Source organism: Danio aesculapii, chromosome 7 (genome assembly GCF_903798145.1).
Source record: "Danio aesculapii chromosome 7, fDanAes4.1, whole genome shotgun sequence".
In the NCBI taxonomy this organism is placed as follows: Eukaryota; Metazoa; Chordata; class Actinopteri; order Cypriniformes; family Danionidae; genus Danio; species Danio aesculapii.
In genome coordinates this window covers 1,182,179-1,204,705 of record NC_079441.1, presented here as the reverse complement: position 1 = coordinate 1,204,705, position 22,527 = coordinate 1,182,179, and the positions used below count along the sequence as shown (strand labels likewise).

At 36.5% G+C, this 22,527-nt stretch overlaps 2 protein-coding genes across 3 annotated transcripts in view; one reads left to right on the top strand and one right to left on the bottom strand.

The window, feature by feature from the left end:
- Positions 1-5,113, top strand: part of dctn1a (dynactin 1a) — a 45,886-nt gene extending 40,773 nt beyond the window's left edge. For both annotated transcript variants that reach the window (XM_056460853.1, XM_056460852.1), the window contains exon 26: positions 991-5,113. In XM_056460853.1, the coding sequence (XP_056316828.1) occupies positions 991-1,128 (138 nt within the window). In that variant the 3' untranslated portion in view covers positions 1,129-5,113. The remainder of the gene's footprint in view (positions 1-990) is intronic.
- Positions 5,114-7,249: 2,136 nt separating this feature from the next.
- On the bottom strand, positions 7,250-22,299 carry epdl1 (ependymin-like 1). Its single transcript, XM_056460850.1, has 6 exons — positions 22,157-22,299; positions 19,622-19,656; positions 18,102-18,236; positions 17,378-17,564; positions 13,949-14,036; positions 7,250-8,529 (listed from the first exon to the last, which is right to left on the bottom strand). The coding sequence occupies exons 1-6, from the start codon at positions 22,230-22,232 to the stop codon at positions 8,415-8,417; spliced, it is 636 nt and encodes a 211-aa protein (XP_056316825.1). The 5' UTR covers positions 22,233-22,299; the 3' UTR covers positions 7,250-8,414.
- Positions 22,300-22,527: the final 228 nt, after the last annotated feature.

Below are 22,527 nucleotides of genomic sequence, written 5' to 3'. Positions count from 1 at the left end.
GCCAAAATTACTGCAAACTATTGTGGGAAGCGTGTGGAAGGAGACCCAAAACATCTGACCAAATTATAGAGTTTAAAAGCAAAGCTGAAAAATACCAAGGAAATGTGTGTAAACTTTTGACTGACTATAAATTAATAAAAAATTCTCTTATTATTCTGCCATTTAGCAAATGTAAATGATTTAGGTCATCCTAACGGACCTGAAATAGTAAACGTTTAGTCGGAATTACCATTAGACATTTAAAAATGGTTATGTTCCCTTTTTAGATTGTATGTAAACTTCTGCTGTCAACTGTCTGTAACAAAATACTTCTGTAAAGTTTTGTTTCTATCTATCTATCTATCTATCTATCTATCTATCTATCTATCTATCTATCTATCTATCTATCTATCTATCTATCTATCTATCTATCTATCTATCTATCTATCTATCTATCTATCTATCTATCTATATATATATATATATACACACACACACATTGTCAAAACAACTTATTTTTTTGGATGTGATTAGTCTTTGCCCATCATTATTATTTAGTTTCAGTAACTGTAGATTATCAATTTCATCTCAATTCCCCTTTATTTGTACAGCGCTGTTACTATGTAGATTGTGTCGCAGCAGCTTCACATAGATCATAGTAAATGTGAACAGTATCAGTCCAGTGTTCAGCGTTCAGAGTTCAGTTCAGTGTGGTTTAATATCCACTGCTGAGAGTCCAAACACTGAAGAGTAATCCATCGATCTCGCAGCTCCACAAGTGCCAAACCAAGCAAGCCGGTGGCATCAGAGTGAAGCAAACACATCCAGGGCAGTGTTTAGTGTTTACATCTCACTACAGAACTTACATGCATACATGTCTCTCTCTGTGCGTTTGTGTGTGTGATTTACATTTAGTAAAGTAGCAGACGCTTTTATTAAGATAAAATACTGTAGAAAAGCCTTAAAGTTTGAGTAGATTTACTGTGTGTGTGTATGATGTGTGTGTATCAGGCGCAGCAGGAGCAACAGAGTGGGTGTGTGTTGGTGTCGAAGCTGATGATCCCGTGCGCTCGAGGAAAAGAGCAGAAACACACACTCGTCCTGTCACAGCAGCAGCTCCAGCGTGTGCACCACCTGCTCATGACGTAAACACACTCTCACACACACACACACACACACTCACACTCCCTCAGGAGCATCTGGCTGATCAGGCCAAGCACACAAACATTCACACACTCCCTCAGGAACATCCGGCTGACCAGGCCAAAGACACACACACACACACACACACACACACACACACACACACACACACACTGCTCCTCAGCTAGTGTGTTCCTCTTGGTTCTCACACACTTATGCATTTGTGTTTACTTGATGGATTTGATATTAAATACTGTTCAGTCAAGAGAATCTCCTGATGCAAACACACACACACACACACACACACACGCGGCTTTCAGCTTTATAGTGATGAAGCCATAAGCTGTAGAGATCTGTTTCTGGCTGCAGGATGAAGTAAACACTCAGGTAATCGTGGCTGATCATCTCCTCTTTTATTTTCTGGCGCAGAGTGAAAGTCAGGATTGTGAGAAACACACTGATTTATTTCTTCTTCTTGTGACTGCGGCTGTATTTCAGTGTGATTTACAGGTTTTCACATGATCTGAGTTCTATCAAAGCCTGTAACGTCTGAGATGTGAGGTAAAGAACTGCGTGTACATTAAAATAATCTATAATCACACAACTGAAATAGCATTGCAGTCCTAATATGTCTCTATTATAAGTGTGTGCAGTGTTGTGTGTGCTGCAGGAGTGTTTGTTGGGATTGTGACTGCTTCAGCTCTAAGTTGATAAGGTTTTCATAATTCTGACTTGATCACACAATTATTGATGACAAGCAAGTCTGAATTAAACAATAAAGCAGATTACTTTAGTTAGGATTGCAGCTGTTTTCAGATGGTACATTACAGGTTTTCTCACAGTTTAGACTTTGATGCAGTGAAGTTGTGAGTTTATAATCTTGAGAAATTAATCAAATTAGTTATAAGAGTAATAAATGAATACCTCTAGTATTACTGAGGTCTCAGTTGTGAAATATAAGACAGTTATAATCACACAACTGGAAACAAGTCACAATTTAACAACCACTGAATATATTATTTATATATTTGGTCAACTTTATATCTTGCAGAAGGTCATGATTTACACTAATTACTGTAAGTAATTACTCTGTATAGCTTTATTTTACATTGTTAGGTGATGCAACTTTATATCTTGCAATTATTATTATTATTATTTTTATTATGATTTAGTTTTTTTTAGGGGTTTTTCACCTTTAAGTCGTATAGGACCGTGGAGATTAGAGACAGGAAAGTATTGGGAGCAGAGAGAGGAGAAGGGTCAGCAAAGGCCCTCAAGCCGTGAATCGAACTCTGGTTGTCGTGAGCACCATGGTGCTATATATTGCCGTACTTAATCACTACACTATTGGCACATGCTGACTCGTTTTTGTTGAGGCTTTCAGGTGGAAGCTTGACGCTTTTCTCACACTTTTTAAATCACGTTTTTTGCAATGTTTTGGACCTTCAAACTACAAGATATAAAGTTAGACACAGAGTTAGAATAAAAATATAATTGTTTGTGTTAGGATTGGCACATTCAGTTGTACTAAATGTTTCTTATGCATAAAGGAATGCTGACGGTCACGATTTTTGCATTATTTTTTGTGGAACAGTTTTTGCATCACATTTTTGCAATTTTGACTGTTGCATTTACAAAAAAAAAGTCTGAATTAAAAAAATGAATCCAGTTATTTCTGTTGAGATTGCAGCTTTATTTCAGCTGAGAGATTACAGGTTTTCTCACTATTTAGAGTTTTTAATCGGACACTTTTTGCATTGAAGTTGTGTTCACAATCCTAAGAAAATCATCAGACTAGAAACTCTTAAGTTATGAAATATAAAACAACTATAATCACACAACTGAAATAGTCGCAATTTTAACAAACACTAAATGTATTCATTATACATTTGTGCAACTTTATATCTTGTGTGTTATAAAGATGTGTGATTGTTTTTTTTTTTAAGACTTTCACAAAATTAAATCGCTTTTATTGTGGCTTTCAGGTGTAACTTTAAAGTTTTCTCACAATTTAAACAACTTTTGAATCACATTTTTTATAATATTTTAGTGAAACCTTGTAAAAACACACCTTCAAACTACAAGATATAAAGTTGCACAGTGTTAGAATATATATATATATATTAGTTTGTTAGGATTGTCACTATTTCTGTTGTACTATTTATTGTTTGTCAGGTACAGAATTCTGACTTTATCACACAATCTTTGCATTATTTTTGTAAACTCACATTTTGAAAAATACAACACATAAATTTGATTGAAAAAAATCTGAATTAAAAAAATATAGATTTATTGTAAGAATAAAGACTCTAAACTCTCACAATTCTGACTTTAATCTCAAATTTTCATTATTTTTTGCAAAAGATCTTTTTCAATTGATTTCTTTTTTAAATGATCTTTTATCAATTTGCAAAGTTGCACCAGTTTAGAATAAATCAATGTTTAATGTTATGACTGCAACTTAATTTGTTATTATTGAGATATTACAGGTTTTCTCACAGTGTAGACTGTTTAATCAGACACCTTTAGAGTTTAGAGGTTTTCACAATCCTGAGAAAATCATCAAATTACTAGAAGGTCACGTTGTGAAAAATAAAACAACTATAATCACACAACTGAAATAAAGTGATTTTAACTGACACACAATGTATTCATTATGAATTTGTGCAACTTTCTATCTTGCAGTCTTTAAGGTGTGACTTTGCTAAATTAAATCCATTTTTATCTGGGTTTTCTCACTATTCGGACTTTTTAAATCAGATTTTTGCATTATTTTAGGAAACCCTTGTAAACAGACACCTTCAGACTACAAGATATGAAGTTACACAAATTTAGAGTAAAAATATACTTTACTTTGTTAGGATTGCGACTTTAGTCTGCACCAATAGCGTAGTGGTTAAGTGTGCTGGCATATAGCACCATGGTGCTCACAGCAAACCAAGTTCGATTCCGTTTGCCAACCCTTACTCCCAAAACTTTCCTGTCTGTAACCTCCGCTCCACTGTCCTTTATAATTAAAGGGGAAAACACCTATGAATAATAATTAAATATAATATTTTTTGCATAATTCTGACTTTATCACACAATTTAGCTTTTTTTTTTTTTTGCAAAAAACTAAATTCTCATTTTGATAAATACAAGACAAATCCACAATTGCTAAAACAAAGTCTGAATAGAAATGTTGATATATTATTGTTAGGTTATTGTTAGGCCTGCAACTCTTTCAGCGGTGTGATTTCTCACAATTCTGACTTTTTAAACCACAATTTTAGCATTTATTTTTTGCAAAAGATCTTCAAATGGCGAGCTGTAAAGATGCACTAATTTAGATTAAATCAATTTATTGTTTAGACTGCAACCTTATTTATGATGAAAAAAATAGGGTTTTTCCCTTTTCTGACATTTCATTTTACTAGAAAGTCTAAATTCTGAGATCTAAAAGTCACAGTTACCTGTTTTATATATTTTATCCTGTTCTGGAAATGTTCTTCTGCATATAAAGAAGCTTCTGAATCTTTATACGGTTCACATTTGGTCTTACATTTAGCATAATAAGAGTCATCAAGGTGTATTAGTTATTTAGTGAATACCTTGATTTGGTGGAGGAGCTGAAATGAGTAAATGTTGAGGGACTGTAGGGAAATCCACATCGAATAGCACTAATCAATAATCATTTTTCACTGATGTGTTACCCTTTGCATTGTAGTTTTGCAGCAGTAATTGATTAATCCATCAGCGCTTCATTAGACATGAAGGACCAACTCAATCTAGAGATAACCACTGTTTAATCTTACATGTACACACGGCTGCATTGTGTAACTCATGTTTTCTGCAAGTGTGTGTTTTCTGTATTTAACATGTCAGAGCTTCAGCTCATGATCTCTGCTTGGTTTACTCTTCATCATGTTGGTTCAGTGTTTTAATAGTTTATGCATTCGACATGTTTCTTATGGAGACGACTGCAATAAAGATGGAGAAATAAGACATTAAATGCATTTCCTTGGTTTATTGTCAGAAATCTAGAAAATGCAGAATTTAAAAGTATAATTTCCTTTCTTAAATTATTTAAAGTGCATTTTATATTCATTATTAAGAGATTAAACCATATTTTTTACAGAACTTTTCCTCTTTATAGTTAAAGTTCCCTGGTCACATACTCTGGAGTATTATTTTACAGAAAATCCTCTAATTTTTAAGATGCCTGTAAATTATTGCACATATTCCTGATCTCTGCTTGATTTACTCTTCATCATCATGTTGGTTCCGTGTTTTAATAGTTTATGCCAGGGCTGTACAAACTTTTTCATATGAAGGGCCAAAAACCCAAAATCATTAGAGTCATTTCCACTGTCAGGCCAGTGCAAGCCAGGGCTTTAATCGGGCCAGGCCGGGCCAATAGCCCGGGAGGTTGAGAAATGAGGCCGAAATCATGTCGCGTTTCCACTGTCGGGCTAGTTGCTCGCAGCGCGTCACGCAAACACCGCCCCCAGAACGTCCCCCGAATCAAACGTCACACAACCCGTCACACAACCCGCCCACTTCAGCGGGAACAAAAAACTCAAATTATAACCACAAACACAACCTGGCATCACTACGAGAGCTGGAAGATGGAGAACACCGAAGCGATTGCTTTTTTACTGTTTGTGGTCTGTTGGTGTAAGGCCAGACAGCGATCCCTGGATAAGGACATTCGAGTTCGGCGGCATTTACTTTGAACACAGATTTTGGCTGCAAGGCGCAAAAGAGCAGCCGAGCGACGAGAACGACGATAGCAAAACAAATGTAAGGGAGGAAAGCATCTTGTCTCCTCTTTACCTGACAGGAAAACTCCGCCTTTGTACATAACCCCGCCCCGAAGCCCCAGTTGGCCTTCCTTGGCCCAAGGTATTCGGCGGGCCGAAAAAGGCCAGACGCTGGCCCCAAAAAAGCCCCGATTTGGCCCGATTACACCCCGGAAGTGATAGTGGAAACGCGACTGGCCTTGGCTTGCCCTGGCTCGCTCGCTTTAGGCGCGATAGTGGAAACGCGGCTATTGAGAGCCATGGGCCGAAAGTTTTCATAGGTAATTTCCGAATGTATTTCATAATGTTTAAAAATAAATAGAAAGCATTACTAATGCAGTATAATGATCAATTATAGCTTATTATAATAAAAACATAACATATCACAGTGGAGTTCAATGCTGAATACACTAGTGAAGCAGAATCTGCCTTCATTTGTCTCCATCCGGTCACAGTACGCACATCTAAAAACAAAATCTGATTTATTGAATTAAAACCTTTCATTTCAGTTAGTTTTTTCTCTTAGCAATAAAACAAAAAAACAACCCAGGCTCATTCTGATTATGTACCCCTCTATACATTTCTGGAGAGCGCCAAATACGTCCCAGGAGCTACATTTTTTTGTTGCAGTTTTTGTGAATCCACCAGAGGCCGCTGCGTACGCTTTTTCAGATCTCAGATTTCTCTTTCGAGTGCCATTCATGCCTGCTGTTCTCATGTAAATCCACCAGAGGCCGCTGTTGACTGGCTAACGGACCGACCGACTGACCCACCCTTCCCTGAACCTAACCGACAGTGTTTTATTAAGCAATCCAGAAAATGAAAAGCCCTCGCCTGATTTTTATCACAGTTTCAAATTTGACCACATTTTCACCCTCTTACTGACTTGTTTATTTAGTTTTTACCTTTAGTTTTACCTGATTTCTGGAATCATTCTTGGCCGGACTTAAACTCCCTCGTCACAGTCAACTCCACTCTGCGTCTCAAGTCTACCGATGTACACGGCGAGCTACTGGACAAACTGGTAAAAGCTGGAAAGCCGTCCACACAGAGATTAGCAGTCAGCTGAAAGGAATGATTTGACACTGCCCCATAGCGTTTGTTTTGAAGATGAAATGCCACTACGGATGCCTCTGGCTACATAATTCACGGTGTCTAGAAATGTGTATATAGGGCTACGTTTTTCAGAATGAGCCTGTGTTAATAAAAGCTTACAGTAAATTAGAAATGACCGCTGATTCTCCCTCTCTTCAGAAGAGATGCTGGGCCAAATCAAAGGTGAAGGGGCTTAGTTTGGGCATCTCTGGCTTATGCAGTTTTCTTCCGGGGAAAAAAACACGAAATGCTTTTTTTTTTTGATTATTTTTATTGACAGAAATCTATAAAACACAAATGAACAAGAAAATGCAGAATATTAAAAGTCTAATTCCCTTTCTGAAATGATTTATAGTGCATTTCTTTCTGTGATTAAGAGATTAAATCATAGAAACAATCATAAAGGATTATTTAAAATCACTGCGATTGCAGAAAACATTGGTTCAGAGCAGTTTAAACCCTTCATTGATTAGAAACTCTATTGTAGAGATCAACCACTATAATAGAGGACCGTTCATCTCACATTTACTCTCTAAAGATGCTGAACAGGAGTAAAACATTTATATATTATTGCCAGAAATCTATAAAACGTGACAATTCAGCATTTTTAAAAGTATAATAGCCTTTGGTTAATGATTTAAAGTGCATTTGATTATCGTCATTAGGAGATTAAATCATAAAGAGCAAATGTAAACAGTTCTTTAACACTAAAGCCCCCCTTCTGGACACTTCTGGACACAAATGTCTCAGATGTAAACCCATGTATTTTAGGTATTTATTTTCTAAATAAGGTCTTATAAATGTCTTTGACAAAATAAAATCTCAATTTCTGTATTTTGGAATTTTGACGATGCTTTTTTTAGGATTTGTTTGCCTCTAAAAGTACAGATTTATAAATAAATGCTTTCAGTTTTAGTGTTCTCCATTCATTTCCTATTAAAGAAATGATGTTGGAGTTATGATAGTCCTCTTCACAGTTAGATTTGTAGAAACGACTCCTGATTTTTGTTTGCTCAAATAATAAACTCGTAAATATAAATATATAGGTCACACTTTACAATAAGGTTTCATAACAATACAGCATTTATAGTTCAACATTCACTAATGAAATTAATAATAAATTAGCTAATGAGTTAGCATGAACAGCTGCATCTTCATTTACTAGCATCAACTAACACTTTCATACATGTATTGCTCATTGTTTGTTCATGTTAGTAAATGCGTTCACTAATACCACCTTATTGTAAAGTGTTATCATATAATAAACTGCTCAGATTACGAAAACAATCAAAATAAAGTGACTGAATGGCCACAGATGTCTTTAGGGAAGCTCGAGGGTTAAAATGACTGCGTTTGACAGAGACCTTCATTAGTTGAGAGCTGTGTGAATCAGATTAAATGTGTTAAACAGAGTGATCAGAAAAAGGCACTGTAGAAATCCAGCGTTTCCTCTTCAGTTTCTGTATCATTGCAGAATGGAGGAGGAATGAACTGCTCCGGGTCCGGGATCCCCGTCACTGCGTTAAAATAGCTGAAAAACACAGACAAAACCGTTATTTCAACCTAACATAGGGGTTCCCAAGCTTTTCAGCCCGCGACCCCCAAAATAACAATGCCAGTGACTCGCGACCCCCACATTTCTCAGAGGTGGTTATAACCCCCTAGGGCTTGAGTGTCCACATACGTGCACAGCCCATTTGAGCTCTTAAGTGGCTGTTTAAAATACTTTGCATGTTTTATCTTTTGTTGCAGACATACAGTGTCATCCTGCAACTGTTTTGAGGCATATTAAATGTCCCAGATGCTATTTTTAATTGTCCAAAATGAGAAAAAAAAATGTTGTTTTTACTCTCTGATAGTTAAAAAAGTGTCTGTTAAATATGCATTAAAAACATTCAGGAAAAAGTGGAAATTCGGACCACGAGTCCACATATATGGACGTCATTTTCCTCTAAAAGTACATCATATCAAAAGATGATACTTAGATTTTTATTCTAATTAAGTTCAATAAGCCCAAATAGCAAAGAGAAATTAAAAATGCATGTAAAAAAACACCCTGGGCCTTAAGAGGATAAGAAACAAATATTTTCATGTTGTTGTAGTTATTTATGTAACTATTATCTACAAGTTTTATCTTCTGTGGATTATGAATAAAATAGGGCAAATCTAATGTTTATTACGGCCCTGTTTACACTAATACTTTGTAGTTTTAACATGCATACGTTTTGCTACGGTTACACCATGCGTCCACACTACGCCGACGTTTTTGAGCCCTAAAACAGAGCGTTTTGAAAACGCTGGAGAGGCTGTTTTGGTTTTAAACCGCTGTGTGTCAGTGTGCATGGGGGAAACTGAGATCTGAAACTGGAGGTATTCCTGGAGACATTCACCATCTGATTGGGCCTTTTTCTCAATAATGAAGTACACAAAGTTCAGTCTTGCATCTTTTAAGTTCAGACTTCACAAGTTTATAACGAACTCCGGAGGATGCAAGGACATGTGGGGTAAATCTTCAAATGTAACGTCAGTACTGTCATAACGTCATGCACCCTGGCTACGTTTCAATATCTTAACCAGAAAATGAAAATATGACATAAAGCACCGTCTCTTGTAAATGTTAACAGCTTTAACTCTAAAATGTAAAGGCATCATGCACATATTTATATGAGCGTCATCTTCACTGTGTGCGTATTTATAACAAAACAGAGCCTATAACTGCCTCCTTTCATTTTCATTAAACATTATGAGCTTGTGCACACTGTGTGATTTTGGCCAATATGTGCTTAATGTCAGGCTATATGCACACAATAAAGACTATTAGAGGAAATGCATGCGACAGCAGTCTCTTTTGCTGAATATAATAATCAGTTTCATTTTAATAATCAATAATAATTATAGAAATATCAAGTACAATAAGTTTAGACAACAGGAAATAAAGGCAAGCGATCAGTCAAACGTGCGTACAGATATTAACTTATCTTTGTGCTCAGCCACGTTACCTGAGGAAAAATTAAGCTAATAGATTCAAAAGACCAAGATCGATTATAGATCACAATTAACAACAACAGAGAGATGAGATCCACTGGAAGATTCGGGATGGACTGGCTGACGTTCGGCTGCTCTCCGCCGGGCAGGTGTGCTCAGAGCTCCTGCTGACTGCCTGGAGCTCAGAGGAGAATACGCTGAAGAGTGCCTGTATGGTCATGTGACATGTGTTTTCAGCAGTACAGTGTGGATGGAGAGCTGTTCAGAAATGCTAGCTGAAACGGCAGTGTGGACGCGGATCGTTTTCATTCCTAAACGCCATTTTAAAACTGAAACGTATTAGTGTAAACAGAGCCTAAAATTGATTTGAATTTGGAAATCATCACCCTCTGTCATTGTCCTGCGACCCCCCTCAGGGGGTCGTATCTCCCACTTTGTGAACCACTGTCCTAACAGACTCCTGCTCACCATTTCTATTTGATGTTAAAACTGACAGCTGGAGGGGCGTGGTTAAGTGTGTTAGCCCCGCCCACTACCTCAGACAGACCTAATCTGTCTGAATTTAACTCAAAACAAACAGGAAGTGCATTTCCAGATTTCAACTACAGATTAGAAGGGCTAAACTATTATTTGTTTCATAATGACATGCACAGATGAATTGTTCACCACAGAACTAGCAATGTGAGCTGACACAATCAATACGGTTAGTTTTGATCTAATTTGTACTTTATAAGGAGATTTTTCTGAACGATATTATTTGAAAACACCAAAACAAACACGCACAAACTTCAACAGGACACGCCCCTTTTTCTATCCACTATCGTTACTTGACACGCCCCCATATTGCTAATTGGCTGGTGTGTGTTTTGGGTATCAGTCCAATAGTGCAGTCAAAAATCACTATTTAATGAATGCAGAAATGTCCATCAGTGAATACAGTTTCCATCCAAACATGCGAATTCAATTTAAGCATGATTATCTCATAATGAATCAGTGAATAAAGCAGCGCTTCCAGTCAATGAGAAACAACCGAGAACAAACTCCTCAGCTCCTGCACAGATATCACTGAGGGAAGTGTTTGGTGTGGAGTTTGCACTGTTGGGATTCTCCACTGAGGTGTTCGTTCTCCTCTAATAAGTGTGGTTTATTTATAAACTAATGTCGATTATGATTGATCACAGCTAGTCCCGCATCAGCTCCGTATATTGCACCAATCAGATGAATACTGACTCACTATAAATAACCAGAGTTTTCCATTCAGCCATCTTCCTCTTGAAGAATCCCCCCTCCACCCTTACTCCTGCCCATCTCCTGATAGGGCGGCACGGTGACCCAGTGGTTAGCACTGTTGCCTCACAGCAAGAATGTCACTGATTTGAGCCCTTACCAGGTCAGTTGGTGTTTCTGTGTGGAGTTTGCATGTTCTCCTCATGTTCACGTGGGTTTTCCCCCAGGTTCCCCGGTTTCTTCCCACCATCCAAAGGCATGCGCTAAGTAAATTGACTACCTCAAAGTAGCATTTTAAGACAAACTCCTAGCCAGCTATATCCCAGCTATTCATAACATGTTCACAAGACCTACCTGAGCTCAAACTCCCCTCTCGCCCTTCAAACAGGAGGGAGCCCTGAGCTCGAGGATCTTCTGAGCTCAGCACTCTCTTCCAGACAGCATGCTTAACACACTTTATTATCAATCATCCGTCACATCCCTGGTCTGATCATGCTGTATGTCTCCCATTTCTGCGAGCGCACGTGAATGTTTGTTTTGATCGCTCTCCGTATCGCTCCTCCTTCTCGTTACCCCATTTTCCATCTATTATGATTGAGTTTTCACTCACCTGCACTCTATTAGGGATTTCTCTCGTGCCCTATTTATTATCTTGTGTGTAGTCCTGTGCTGGATTGTTGTTTGCGAGTGCGCCCATGCCACTCTCGTCTCGTCTTGTCTCCTGTCATTGATCTTCTCTCCTATCCTGTCTTGTTGGGCTGCTCCACACCAGAACCATCCACTTTGCATATTGCTCCTCCTTAACCTCCTCTGTTCCCAGACCGGACTGCTTCAGCTTTAAGGAGCCCACCGGCTTCATCTGACTGCCGGCTTCCTCTGCCTCTCTAACGCTCCACTTCCGCAGTCCCCACGCTGCCACGCGTCAGCACGCCCCCTACTGGGTAACAGCATGTAGACTCTATTGTTTGTATCCGCTTTCGGTTCACCCCGGTTGTCTTTTGCTTTCTCCTTTTTTGAAGACCGTGCTTCCTTTTGGCTGTGTCATATGACAGGACCCGGTCTCTGTTGTTGAGGACTTATCAGCGCCCTCTTCTGGGAGTTTTGATGCAGCTTTTTCTTTTATTTTTTCCATTTATTTTCCCTTCAAGCTCCCAGCTCTTGTGTCCGCCTGTGTTCCCTGACATCCTCAGCCAAGTGAACTCTTGAAATGAGTTACGCCTCAGCAGACCAAACCAACACATTTGAGGCGCAATTTATCAAAGGCTGAAATCACCGGCTTTAAACAGTCACTAAAAACACTACAGAATATTACGTTTTCAGTGTTTAAGGCGAGCACTTTCAGGATTAATGCCAATGCTACCCCTTAGCTGTGTCCCAATTCTGTTTATCCTATCGAGCTCTTCAAACTGAGATTTTCAATGACCACAGTAGAAACAAAGAGATAAGAAAATTACCCAGAATGCAACAGCAACATGGCTGCACTGACCACTCAAAGATGCACTAATGTAAGTAAGTTTTGCCATTATTAAGAATTAATTTTAACAGCAAACAAGCATGTTTTAATACATCCATAACGACGTTCCTGTTGTACAGTCATGCTTTAAATAAATCTACAATCCCTAATAATAACTCCTGTATAGCAGTCCCACAACATACTTTCACATCTGACACTGGAATCCCCTGTCAGACAAGTCTAGTGTTTGGGAATGAGCTGTTTTAATGTTGTTTTCTCGTGTTTACATAGATGAATATGGCCACGGTGTAAATCAGGGGTGGGCAGAGTCGATCCTGGAGGGCCGGTGTACTGAACAGTTTAGCTTCAGCTCCGATCAAACACACCTGCTTATAGATAATTCGTGATCTTGGAGACACTGATTAGCATGTTCAGGTGTGTTTGATTAGAGTTGAAGCTAAACTATGCAGGACACCGGCCCTCCAGGACCGAGGTTGCCCACCCCTGGTGTAAATGCAGAGTACGGTTACCAGCTTATTGCCACATTATATCATTATGATAACATGATATCGCTGCCTTCAGTGATTTCCTGAAGATAAATACCAAAACAAACATAACTGGAATAACTACAGCAGTCTTTATTTGCAGTAGTCTGCATCCAGTAAGAGCTGGATTAAAGCGCTCCATTCAGACAGAGGGATACACTCGTTTGCTTATGAAGAGGCTCTGAAGCATCTGTGTTGTGAATATGAGGGTGAGTACATGATGAGTTTTAATATTGAGCTGTTTAAATGAAATGACGTTTTAGATGTTAGTATCAGTGTTTTTAGGATATCTGTAATCTAGTGTCTCCAAAACAGTGGCAAATTTAGCATTTAGAAGATCTAAACCTGATATAAACATCTAAAGCTTACAGTTTGCTCTTCCGCCCAAATGGATCAATGGTTTTATTCATGTCGCCTCATACTTCAGTTTCTCGTCAAATCTTCTGACCAATCAAATGCTCTCCAGTATATGACATGCCCCACCCCCTTCTTCTCATTGGCTGTTCATTTGATGCACTTGAGCTCAACCACTCTCACTGGCAGGGCTGTGATGTAACAAAACACTATTGGCTGTCCTGCCCTCTCTTCATGTTTTGATTGAGATTACGTCAAGCATCGAATAAAAATACAGATTTCGAAGCACTTCACTGGACCTTTAATATAGTGCTGATATTAACGGAATTGGATCTGCTTATTGTGCTATACATTTATAGATGTGCAGTATATGAAGGTTGTCTTACGTGGTGGTGACCCAGCCGCTCTGTTCTGTGTAGTAGAGTGTGGACACCGGGATACAGCCGAACTCGGTCACTGTGGCCACATATTTACCTGTACACAAACACAGTTATAAAGCATTATGAAGACTCATTTGAATCAACAAGAAGTCTCAAAGTAGTTCACTTAGTAAATTAGCATTAGTTCACTCCCAGACTAACCATTTCCTTATAGCTTTCTAATATTTTTTTAATCAAAATTTTTATTTTTCAATGTAGTGCATGTTATAATCTACTATGCCATTTGTCTTGTGTAAAAAACAAACCTTATGGCATGCTGAATCATAATTATGTGCTAAAACATTCATACTGTGACACATACCGACAACTATGAGATAAAAGTCATAATCAGGAGGACAATATTCAATCAACTCAAAAATGCAAGATTAAAAGACGGAGCTCATTGATAAAGTTAAGCTTTGAGATGTCGGATATGAGATTTAAGTCTAAATGATGACAAATATGAGATAATAGATCAAAATAATGACATTTGAGAGGGTTTTTCCCTCCATTTAGTGGACTTTTAGTACTTTTTTTAATGTTATGCATATTATAACCTACTATGCCTTTTGTCTTCTGTGAAAAACAAAACTTCTGGCATGCTAAATAACAATTTTGAGCTAAAACATCAATAGTCTGACATTTATGAGATAAAAGCCATAATTAGGAGGACAATTTTACAAGTACAAGATTAAAAGTCTGAGCCCATTGATGAAGTTTAAGCTTTGAGATGTCAGATATGTTTTGATATAGTAAGGTTTAAGCTTTGATATGGTAAGGTTTAAGTCGAAATGATTATAAATATGAGATAATAGATCAAAATAATGACATCTGAGAAGGTTTTTTTCCTCCATTTAGTGGACTTTTAGTAGTTTGAGCTTCCAAACTACAAGTAAAAAAGCAGTTTTAAAGACTGTAAGTAATCTCAGCCTTAGTCTGACATTATTCTGACTTTGTCATGATTATGAGGAACTGTCAGATTGACTTTTCAACATTTTCAACTTTGACTTTTTGTGAAAAAATAACAAGTTATGGCATGCTGAATCATAATTATGAGCTAAAACGTCAATACTCTGACATACTGTATAAAGACAATTATGAGATAAAAGTCAAAATTAGGAGGACAATTCTCAGTCAAGTCAAAAATACAAGATTAAAAGATGGAGCTCATTGATAAAGTTTAAGCTTTGAGATCTTAGATATGAGATTTAAGTTAAAATGATGGCAGAAGACAAATATGAGATAATAGATCAAATTCATTACATTTTGAGAGGTTTTCCCCTCCATTTAGTAGTATAAGAGTCAAAACTAAACGTTAAAAGTCGTTTTAAAGACTCTAAATAATCCCAGCCTCAGTACGTCATTATTCTGACTCATGTCATGTTTATGGGGAAAAACATTTAATCTGTAAAATAAAAGAAAATTATGAGATAAAATAAAAATTGTCATTTTCTTTTTACTAAAATGTTGACTTTTCAATGTAATGCGTGTTATAACCTACTATACTATTTCTCATGTGTGAAAAAGAAAACTTATGTCATGTTGAATCATAACTATAAGCTAAAACATCAATAATGTGACTGATAAAGACAATTATGAGATAAAAGCCATAATTAGCAGGACAATTTTACAAGTACAGGATTAAAAGTCTGAGCTCACTGATAAAGTTTAAGCTTTGAGATGTCAGATATGAGATTTAAATTTATGAAATTTACGAATTTGACAAATATGAGAGTTTTTAACTTCTAGTTTTGAGTTTCTACAAGTAATCTACAAGTAAAAAGCAGTTTTGAGTCATGATTATGAGGTAAAACATCTAATCTGTGCAATAAAAGACAATTATAAGATAATAATCCAAAAACTGTCAGATTTTTTACCAAAATGTAGACTTTTTAAATGTAATGCATATTATAACCTACAATGTCATTTGTCAAACTAAACCTTTGACATGCTAAATCATAATTATGAGCTACAACGTCAGTACTTTGACATAAAGACAATTATGAGATAAATGTCATAATCAGAGGACAATATTCAATCAAGCCAAAAATGCAAGATTAGAAGACGGAGCTCATTGATAAAGTTTAAGCTTTGAGATCTTAGATATGAGATTTAAGTCAAGATGACGACAGAAAACAAATATGAGATAATAGATCAAAATAATGACATTTAAGAGGTTTTTTTCCTCCATTTAGTAGTGTGAGTAATCTGTGCAATAAAAGACAATTATGAGATAATAGATCAAAATAATGACATTTAAGAGGTTTTTTTCCTCCATTTAGTAGTATGAGTAATCTGTGCACTAAAAGACAATTATGAGATAATACAAAATTGTCAGATTTTTTTTTTTTTTTTTTCAAAAATGTTGACTTTTCAGTCTGTGGGAAATTTAAATGTATATATATAAATAATTAAAATGATATATATTACTGAAAAGTTATATTATTTGGTTTTTAGAGTGTGACAGACTTTAAAATCTCTTGGTTTCCTGAACCCTGACTGTCCCCAAAGTAATGCAAATTGTCCGTTTCACAGCACAGCTGTGTCTATTGTCTAACAAATGGTCAAGCGGTAAACTGGTTGGACGGGTTTTGTCTCCAGAACCTCATTTGCACACTCTGTTTTCATGCTAAAATGTATCATGAATGGGTACTTATAAACTGATGAGATCAGGGCTGGAAAGCCAATTTACCCTGCCGACAACGACACTTCATTTGCATGCTTTATTTTAGACTGTCCCCACCTACATGTATCAATGTCTGTAAAAATGTATTTAAACTGAGTGTGTGCTGTGCCAGTTCAGAGTTCTTTCGATGACGCCACAGCGACGCCGAGTTTCTTATTAAGGGATTCTGCATTGAAGATACCCGAAAGTTCTCCCTGGTTTTTTGCTCGTCTTAGAATTTCACAACAGTTTTGGTGCCGTGAGCCGGACTAGAGAAATTCACACCAGTTTAATGCATGTTATAACCTACTATGCCATTTGTCTTGTGTGAAAAACAAACCGTATGGCATGCTGAATCATAATTATGAGCTAAAATGTCAATACTGTGCAATGAAATTATGAGATAATCCAATTATTGTCAGATATTTTTACAGAGATGTTTAATGTAGAATGTTTTATATAAACAACTATGAGATAAAAGTCATAATTAGGAGGGAAATTTAGTCTTTGAATCTGCAAGTAACTCTTATTTTGATGTTGATAGTATGACTGTATTATTATTAGAAAACTAGACAAACTGACCTGACTCATTATTTCTGAACACAAGACATTATTTGGTGCTTGTCTAGAAAATGCTTCCTGATTTCAGCATTTTAAGATATTTGGACAAGCAACAAGACAAAAACCCTCAGTAAATACAGTGTGTGTAAGCGGTGTGTGTGTTTGTTCACCTTGAGTCTCAGGTACATCTCCTGTCCAGGTGTTGACCAGCAGACCTTCACCTGGAGCCGACGAGCCTCCCAGAATCAGCTGCGCCAGGAGTGTTGCATTACGGGGGATCCGCGAGGGGTGGAAGGAGCTGTGCAGGGCATTCTTCTGACACGTCTCGTTCTTGTAGTCCATGCTGTAAACAACACCCTACACACACACACACACACACACACATACACACGCATAAGTACATACATGCATACATACATATACAGATTCCACTGGTTTTAATTTCATTCTGTATGATGTATAAGCCATTCAGTGTGTGTGTGTGTGTGTGTGTGTGTGTGTGTGTGTGTGTCTGTTTTACATGCTTGTTTGCATGCATGTCTGTTTGTGTGTGTAATAGGGAGATTTTCTTTGTGTGTGTGTGTAATAGAATGATTGTTTGCTTATGTGTGCGTTTTCTTATCTGTTTGTGTGTGTGTTTAGTTCAGTGATCTCAGCACACGTTTCTCCAGATTGGTTGACCCTGCTGCAGTGTGAATGTTGTCAGTAATGATGTGTAAGTGCAGGAGTTGTGCTCTATCTGCTGAACTCTTCATTATAATGACAGTAAGTGTGCAGGATCTGCTGCTTTCTGTTCCTCTGACTCTCTGCTGCACGCTGAGTTTTACACATACAGTCTCTCGCAACTTTCCCCAGTTCCTCAGTGCGGTTTCTCACAGTGTGTGTGTGTTTTACCTCTCGAAACAGGAACAGCATGTTCAGGTGGAAGGATTTACTGTCCACTTCACCAAACTCCCACAGCCGGATCCGCTGCCCGAACGCATCATAGCGATATTTGGCAACCGCCCAGTCCTGGCCATCCCGAGCACTCTAGAAAAACAACACGTGTGTGTATGTATATATAAGTCTGTTTAGGTTAAGTAACAACTGCTGAACCTAATAATATTACAGGCACATTCAGGTGCTAGCCATAAGGGAACATATACAGTTTTATTATCTCAATATTATAACAAATTATAAACAACACTTTATTAAAGAATTTCCATTTCACTAAGCTATAGATCAACTATAAATACTCATCTGTCACTCCACATTTCTCAACTGTTTGGCACCATCTTGCTATTGAATAATAATAATAATAATAATAATAATAATAATAATAATAATAATAATATCCATGTAATAAGCAGGATAAAGTACATCAAGGATGGTTATTATGGAGAATAATCCTTTCGTGCTTTACAACAGCTGCTGATAATCCTGTTGCACTTTATATTGGAAATAAAGTAGATCCAGCAGGTTGTTATCTCAGAATAAAGCCTGACAGGTTTATCAGCAGCCTGATGTGCGCTGTGGTGTAAAACCGAAGGCTTTATTCTGTGAAATCAACCTTCTGGATGTGCTTTATCCTGATTATTACACAACTACTAAACACAATACATTGTTCTGAGCCGTAATTAACTGCTGATAATCCTGCCAAGATTTATTTTGAGATGACAACCTCATCAATCTGCTTTAACCCTAACATAACACAATTACACTGACCGGCCACTTTATTAGGTACACCTGTCCAACTGCTCGTTAACGCAAATTTCTAATCAGCCAATCACATCGCAGATTTTCTTGGCACACTTTAGTGTCCATTAGTACCAATTGAGCATGGTGTCAACGCCACAGCCTACCTGAGTATTGTTCTGACCATGTCCATCCCTTTATGAGCACAGTGTCTCCATCTTCTGATGGCTACTTCCAGCAGGATAACGCACCATGTCATAAAGCACCAATCATCTCAGACTGGTTTCTTGAACATGACAATGAGTTCACTGTACTCAAATGGCCTCCACAGTCACCAGAGCTCAATCCAATAGAGCACCTTTGGGATGTGGTGGAACGGGAGACTAATCTGCAGCAGCTGTGTGATGCTATCACGTCAATATTGCACAAATTCTCTGAGGAATATTTCCAGTGCCTTGTTGAATCTACACCACCAAGGATTAAGGCAGTTCTGTATAGGCAAAAGGGGCTCTAGCAAGGTATACCTATTAAAGTGGCCGGTGAGTGTATGTTATATTATAACAGAATTAAGTATTTCAAACGTACATATAATAATCACGATAACCACCGGCTGGATGTATATTATCCTGCTTATTACACGTATATTCTTATTTGGTTTCCAAAAGGACCAAGCAGTACCCACATGTAAACGTTGAGTGTTAGCAATGTAAATGATCTTAATAATGTAAATAGAGGCTCACCACACTCAGACTGCCGGACAGCAGCGGTGGACTGTCTGAAAAACACAAGATCACAGCATTCACACTTTAGTGACTCTTAAAAGATTTTGGGGGGGTTTGCTGTGTGGTTATTCAGTTGATTTCACTTCACTGTTTACACTGAAAGCAGAAGCACTGAAGGTCACCAGAAAAATACCTAAAATACCAAAACACCTCTCTGGTATACTCGTATGACATACTCATTAATCTGATGTATTTCTGCCTCATATTAAGCCTTTATAGAGAACTCCTTCAAATACTCATCTCTAGAGTCTTACTGAGGGACTTTAATACTTTATAAATGTATTATATTCAGTATAAAATATGATCAATAAGTCATGACAATATGTTTATTATGTTGATCAAATGTATTAAAGGAAGTAAATCATATTCATTTTTATGCATTTTATAGATTGATGCAGAATGATTTTGAGAGTGTAGGAGCTGAAAAACTGACCACAACAAACAAAAGATAACACATGAACATACACCAATATCATCAAAATCGAATTAAAACAATTGTTTGCTAAACAAAGCGACATCAGTTTTGTCATGCAATATCTCCACTAGAAGACAGATAATATTAGAAATAGTATTGTACATATTGTACAGATTTATCCAAACAGTTGCATATTTTATATTTATATATACACAACAGGTCAAAAGTTTGGGGTGTTTTTGTTTGATGTTTTTTTTTTTTTTAAGAAAATATTTCTGGCAGCATTTATTAAATGTAAAATAAAAATGTTAAATATTTATTATAATTTTAACTAACTGCTTTCTTATTGTATGTAGTTTAAAATAAGATTATTAGTCCAGTCATTATTGCTTTTATTACTAATTACTAGTAATACTGTTTTATTACTAATATTAAGAATAGTAATAATATCTGAAGAATAATCTCTGGAGGATCATGTGACTGAAGACTGGAGTAATGAAGCTGGAAATTCCTCTTTAAAATCACTGGAATAAATTATTTAATTACATTATAATCTACTTTTGAACAGTTATTTTATAGTGCAATAACATTTCACAATTTTACAATTTGTACCGTATTTGTGATGAAATAAATGCAGCTTTGGTGAGCAGAAGAAGCTTATATTAAAGCATTTAAAAATCCTTCTGACCCCCAACTTTGACCGATAGTGTGTGTGTGTATATATATATATATATATATATATATATATATATATATATATATATATATATATATATATATATATATATATATATATATATATATATATATATATGTTTGTGTGTATATATATATATATATGTTTGTGTGTATATGTGTGTGTGTGTGTGTGTGTGTGTGTGTGTGTGTGTGTGTGTGTGTGTGTGTATACACTGTTAAAAAAAAGAGTAAATTTAAATGTTAAATTACAGAAATGTCCTTAAATTAAAATTTCTGGTAAATTTCAGTAATTTAATGGATATTAGCTGCCAGGAAAAAAATGTTCACAGTATGTCTGATAATATTTTTTCTTCTGGAGAAAGTCTTATTAGTTTTATTTCGGCTAGAGTAAAAGCAGTTTTTAATTGTTTAAACACCATTTTAAGGTCAATATTATTAGCCAATTTAAGCTACATTTTTTGGATAGTCTCCAGAACAAACCATCATTATACAATAACTAATTACCCTAACCTGCCTAGTTAACCTAATTAACCTAGTTAAGCCTTTAAATGTGACTTTAAGCTGTATAGAAGTGTCTTGAAGAATATCTAGTCTAATATTATTTACTGTCATCATGACAAAGAGAAAATAAATCTGTTATTGGAGTTATTAAAACTATTGTATAGAAAAAAAATCTGCTCTACATTAAACAGAAATTGGAGAAAAAATAAACAAGGGGGCTAATAATTCTGACTTCAGCTGTAAATATACTGTATATGTTGTTTGTTCAGGTTGATAAACTGAATGTTCTAGTCTTGTGTAACCATTGTTGTATTTTCATTTAATTACACTAATAAAATAACAAATGTTGATGTAATCCTCACCCCCAACACAAAATTACTATAAGATATGACTGTAATTAAACTGAAAGATAAAATGTAAACCATAATTAAAAACTACAATCAAATAAGAACCTAAAGTAACCATAAAATGGTAAACCGAACACTTAAAACAACCCCCCCCCTGATGTTAATCAAACCCCATATATTACTATAGTACAGTAAATACTACAGTGTTTTTGCAGTATGTTTATAGTAAGTACTTCGAGCATGTATTCTATAGCTGCTATGGTAACACAGCTATTTATATATACAAATGACCCAATAATAAACAATAGTATAAACTATAGGGTACATTATACTACACTTTACTATAGTAAAACTATACTACAGCATTTATCCCAGTTTATCAGTTCACTATTGTTCATACTACAGTATGTTGGAGCACTGATTATCAAAGATTATAATATATACAGCATAATACACTGTACTATAGTATAGCTCAAAAACACAGTGTTTACTATACAGGAGTGTAGTATTTCAGAGTATTTGCAGACTCACGGCATCGGTGTGGTCTCTGTGCAGAACAGCAGACGGTCAGAAAGAGCAGCGGAACAATAAACAGCAGCAGCTTCATGATCACACACACACACACACAGTCAATGTGAAGAGTTCAGCTGCTGTCTGACAGTAAACACACACACACTTCCTCATACACAGCTCAGAGTTCAGTCCGAGATCCACTGCCGGGTCTTCACTGTCACATGGTGAATCATAAACACTGACCTGGAGTCAGAAAAACTGCTTCATTTTTCATTCATTCCATATCCTGTTTACATACTCAATCTGCTGAATCACTTCCTGCATTCATTCATTTATTCCTATATACACACATTGTACATCGTGTTATTGTTGCCCATTTATTTCTGCTT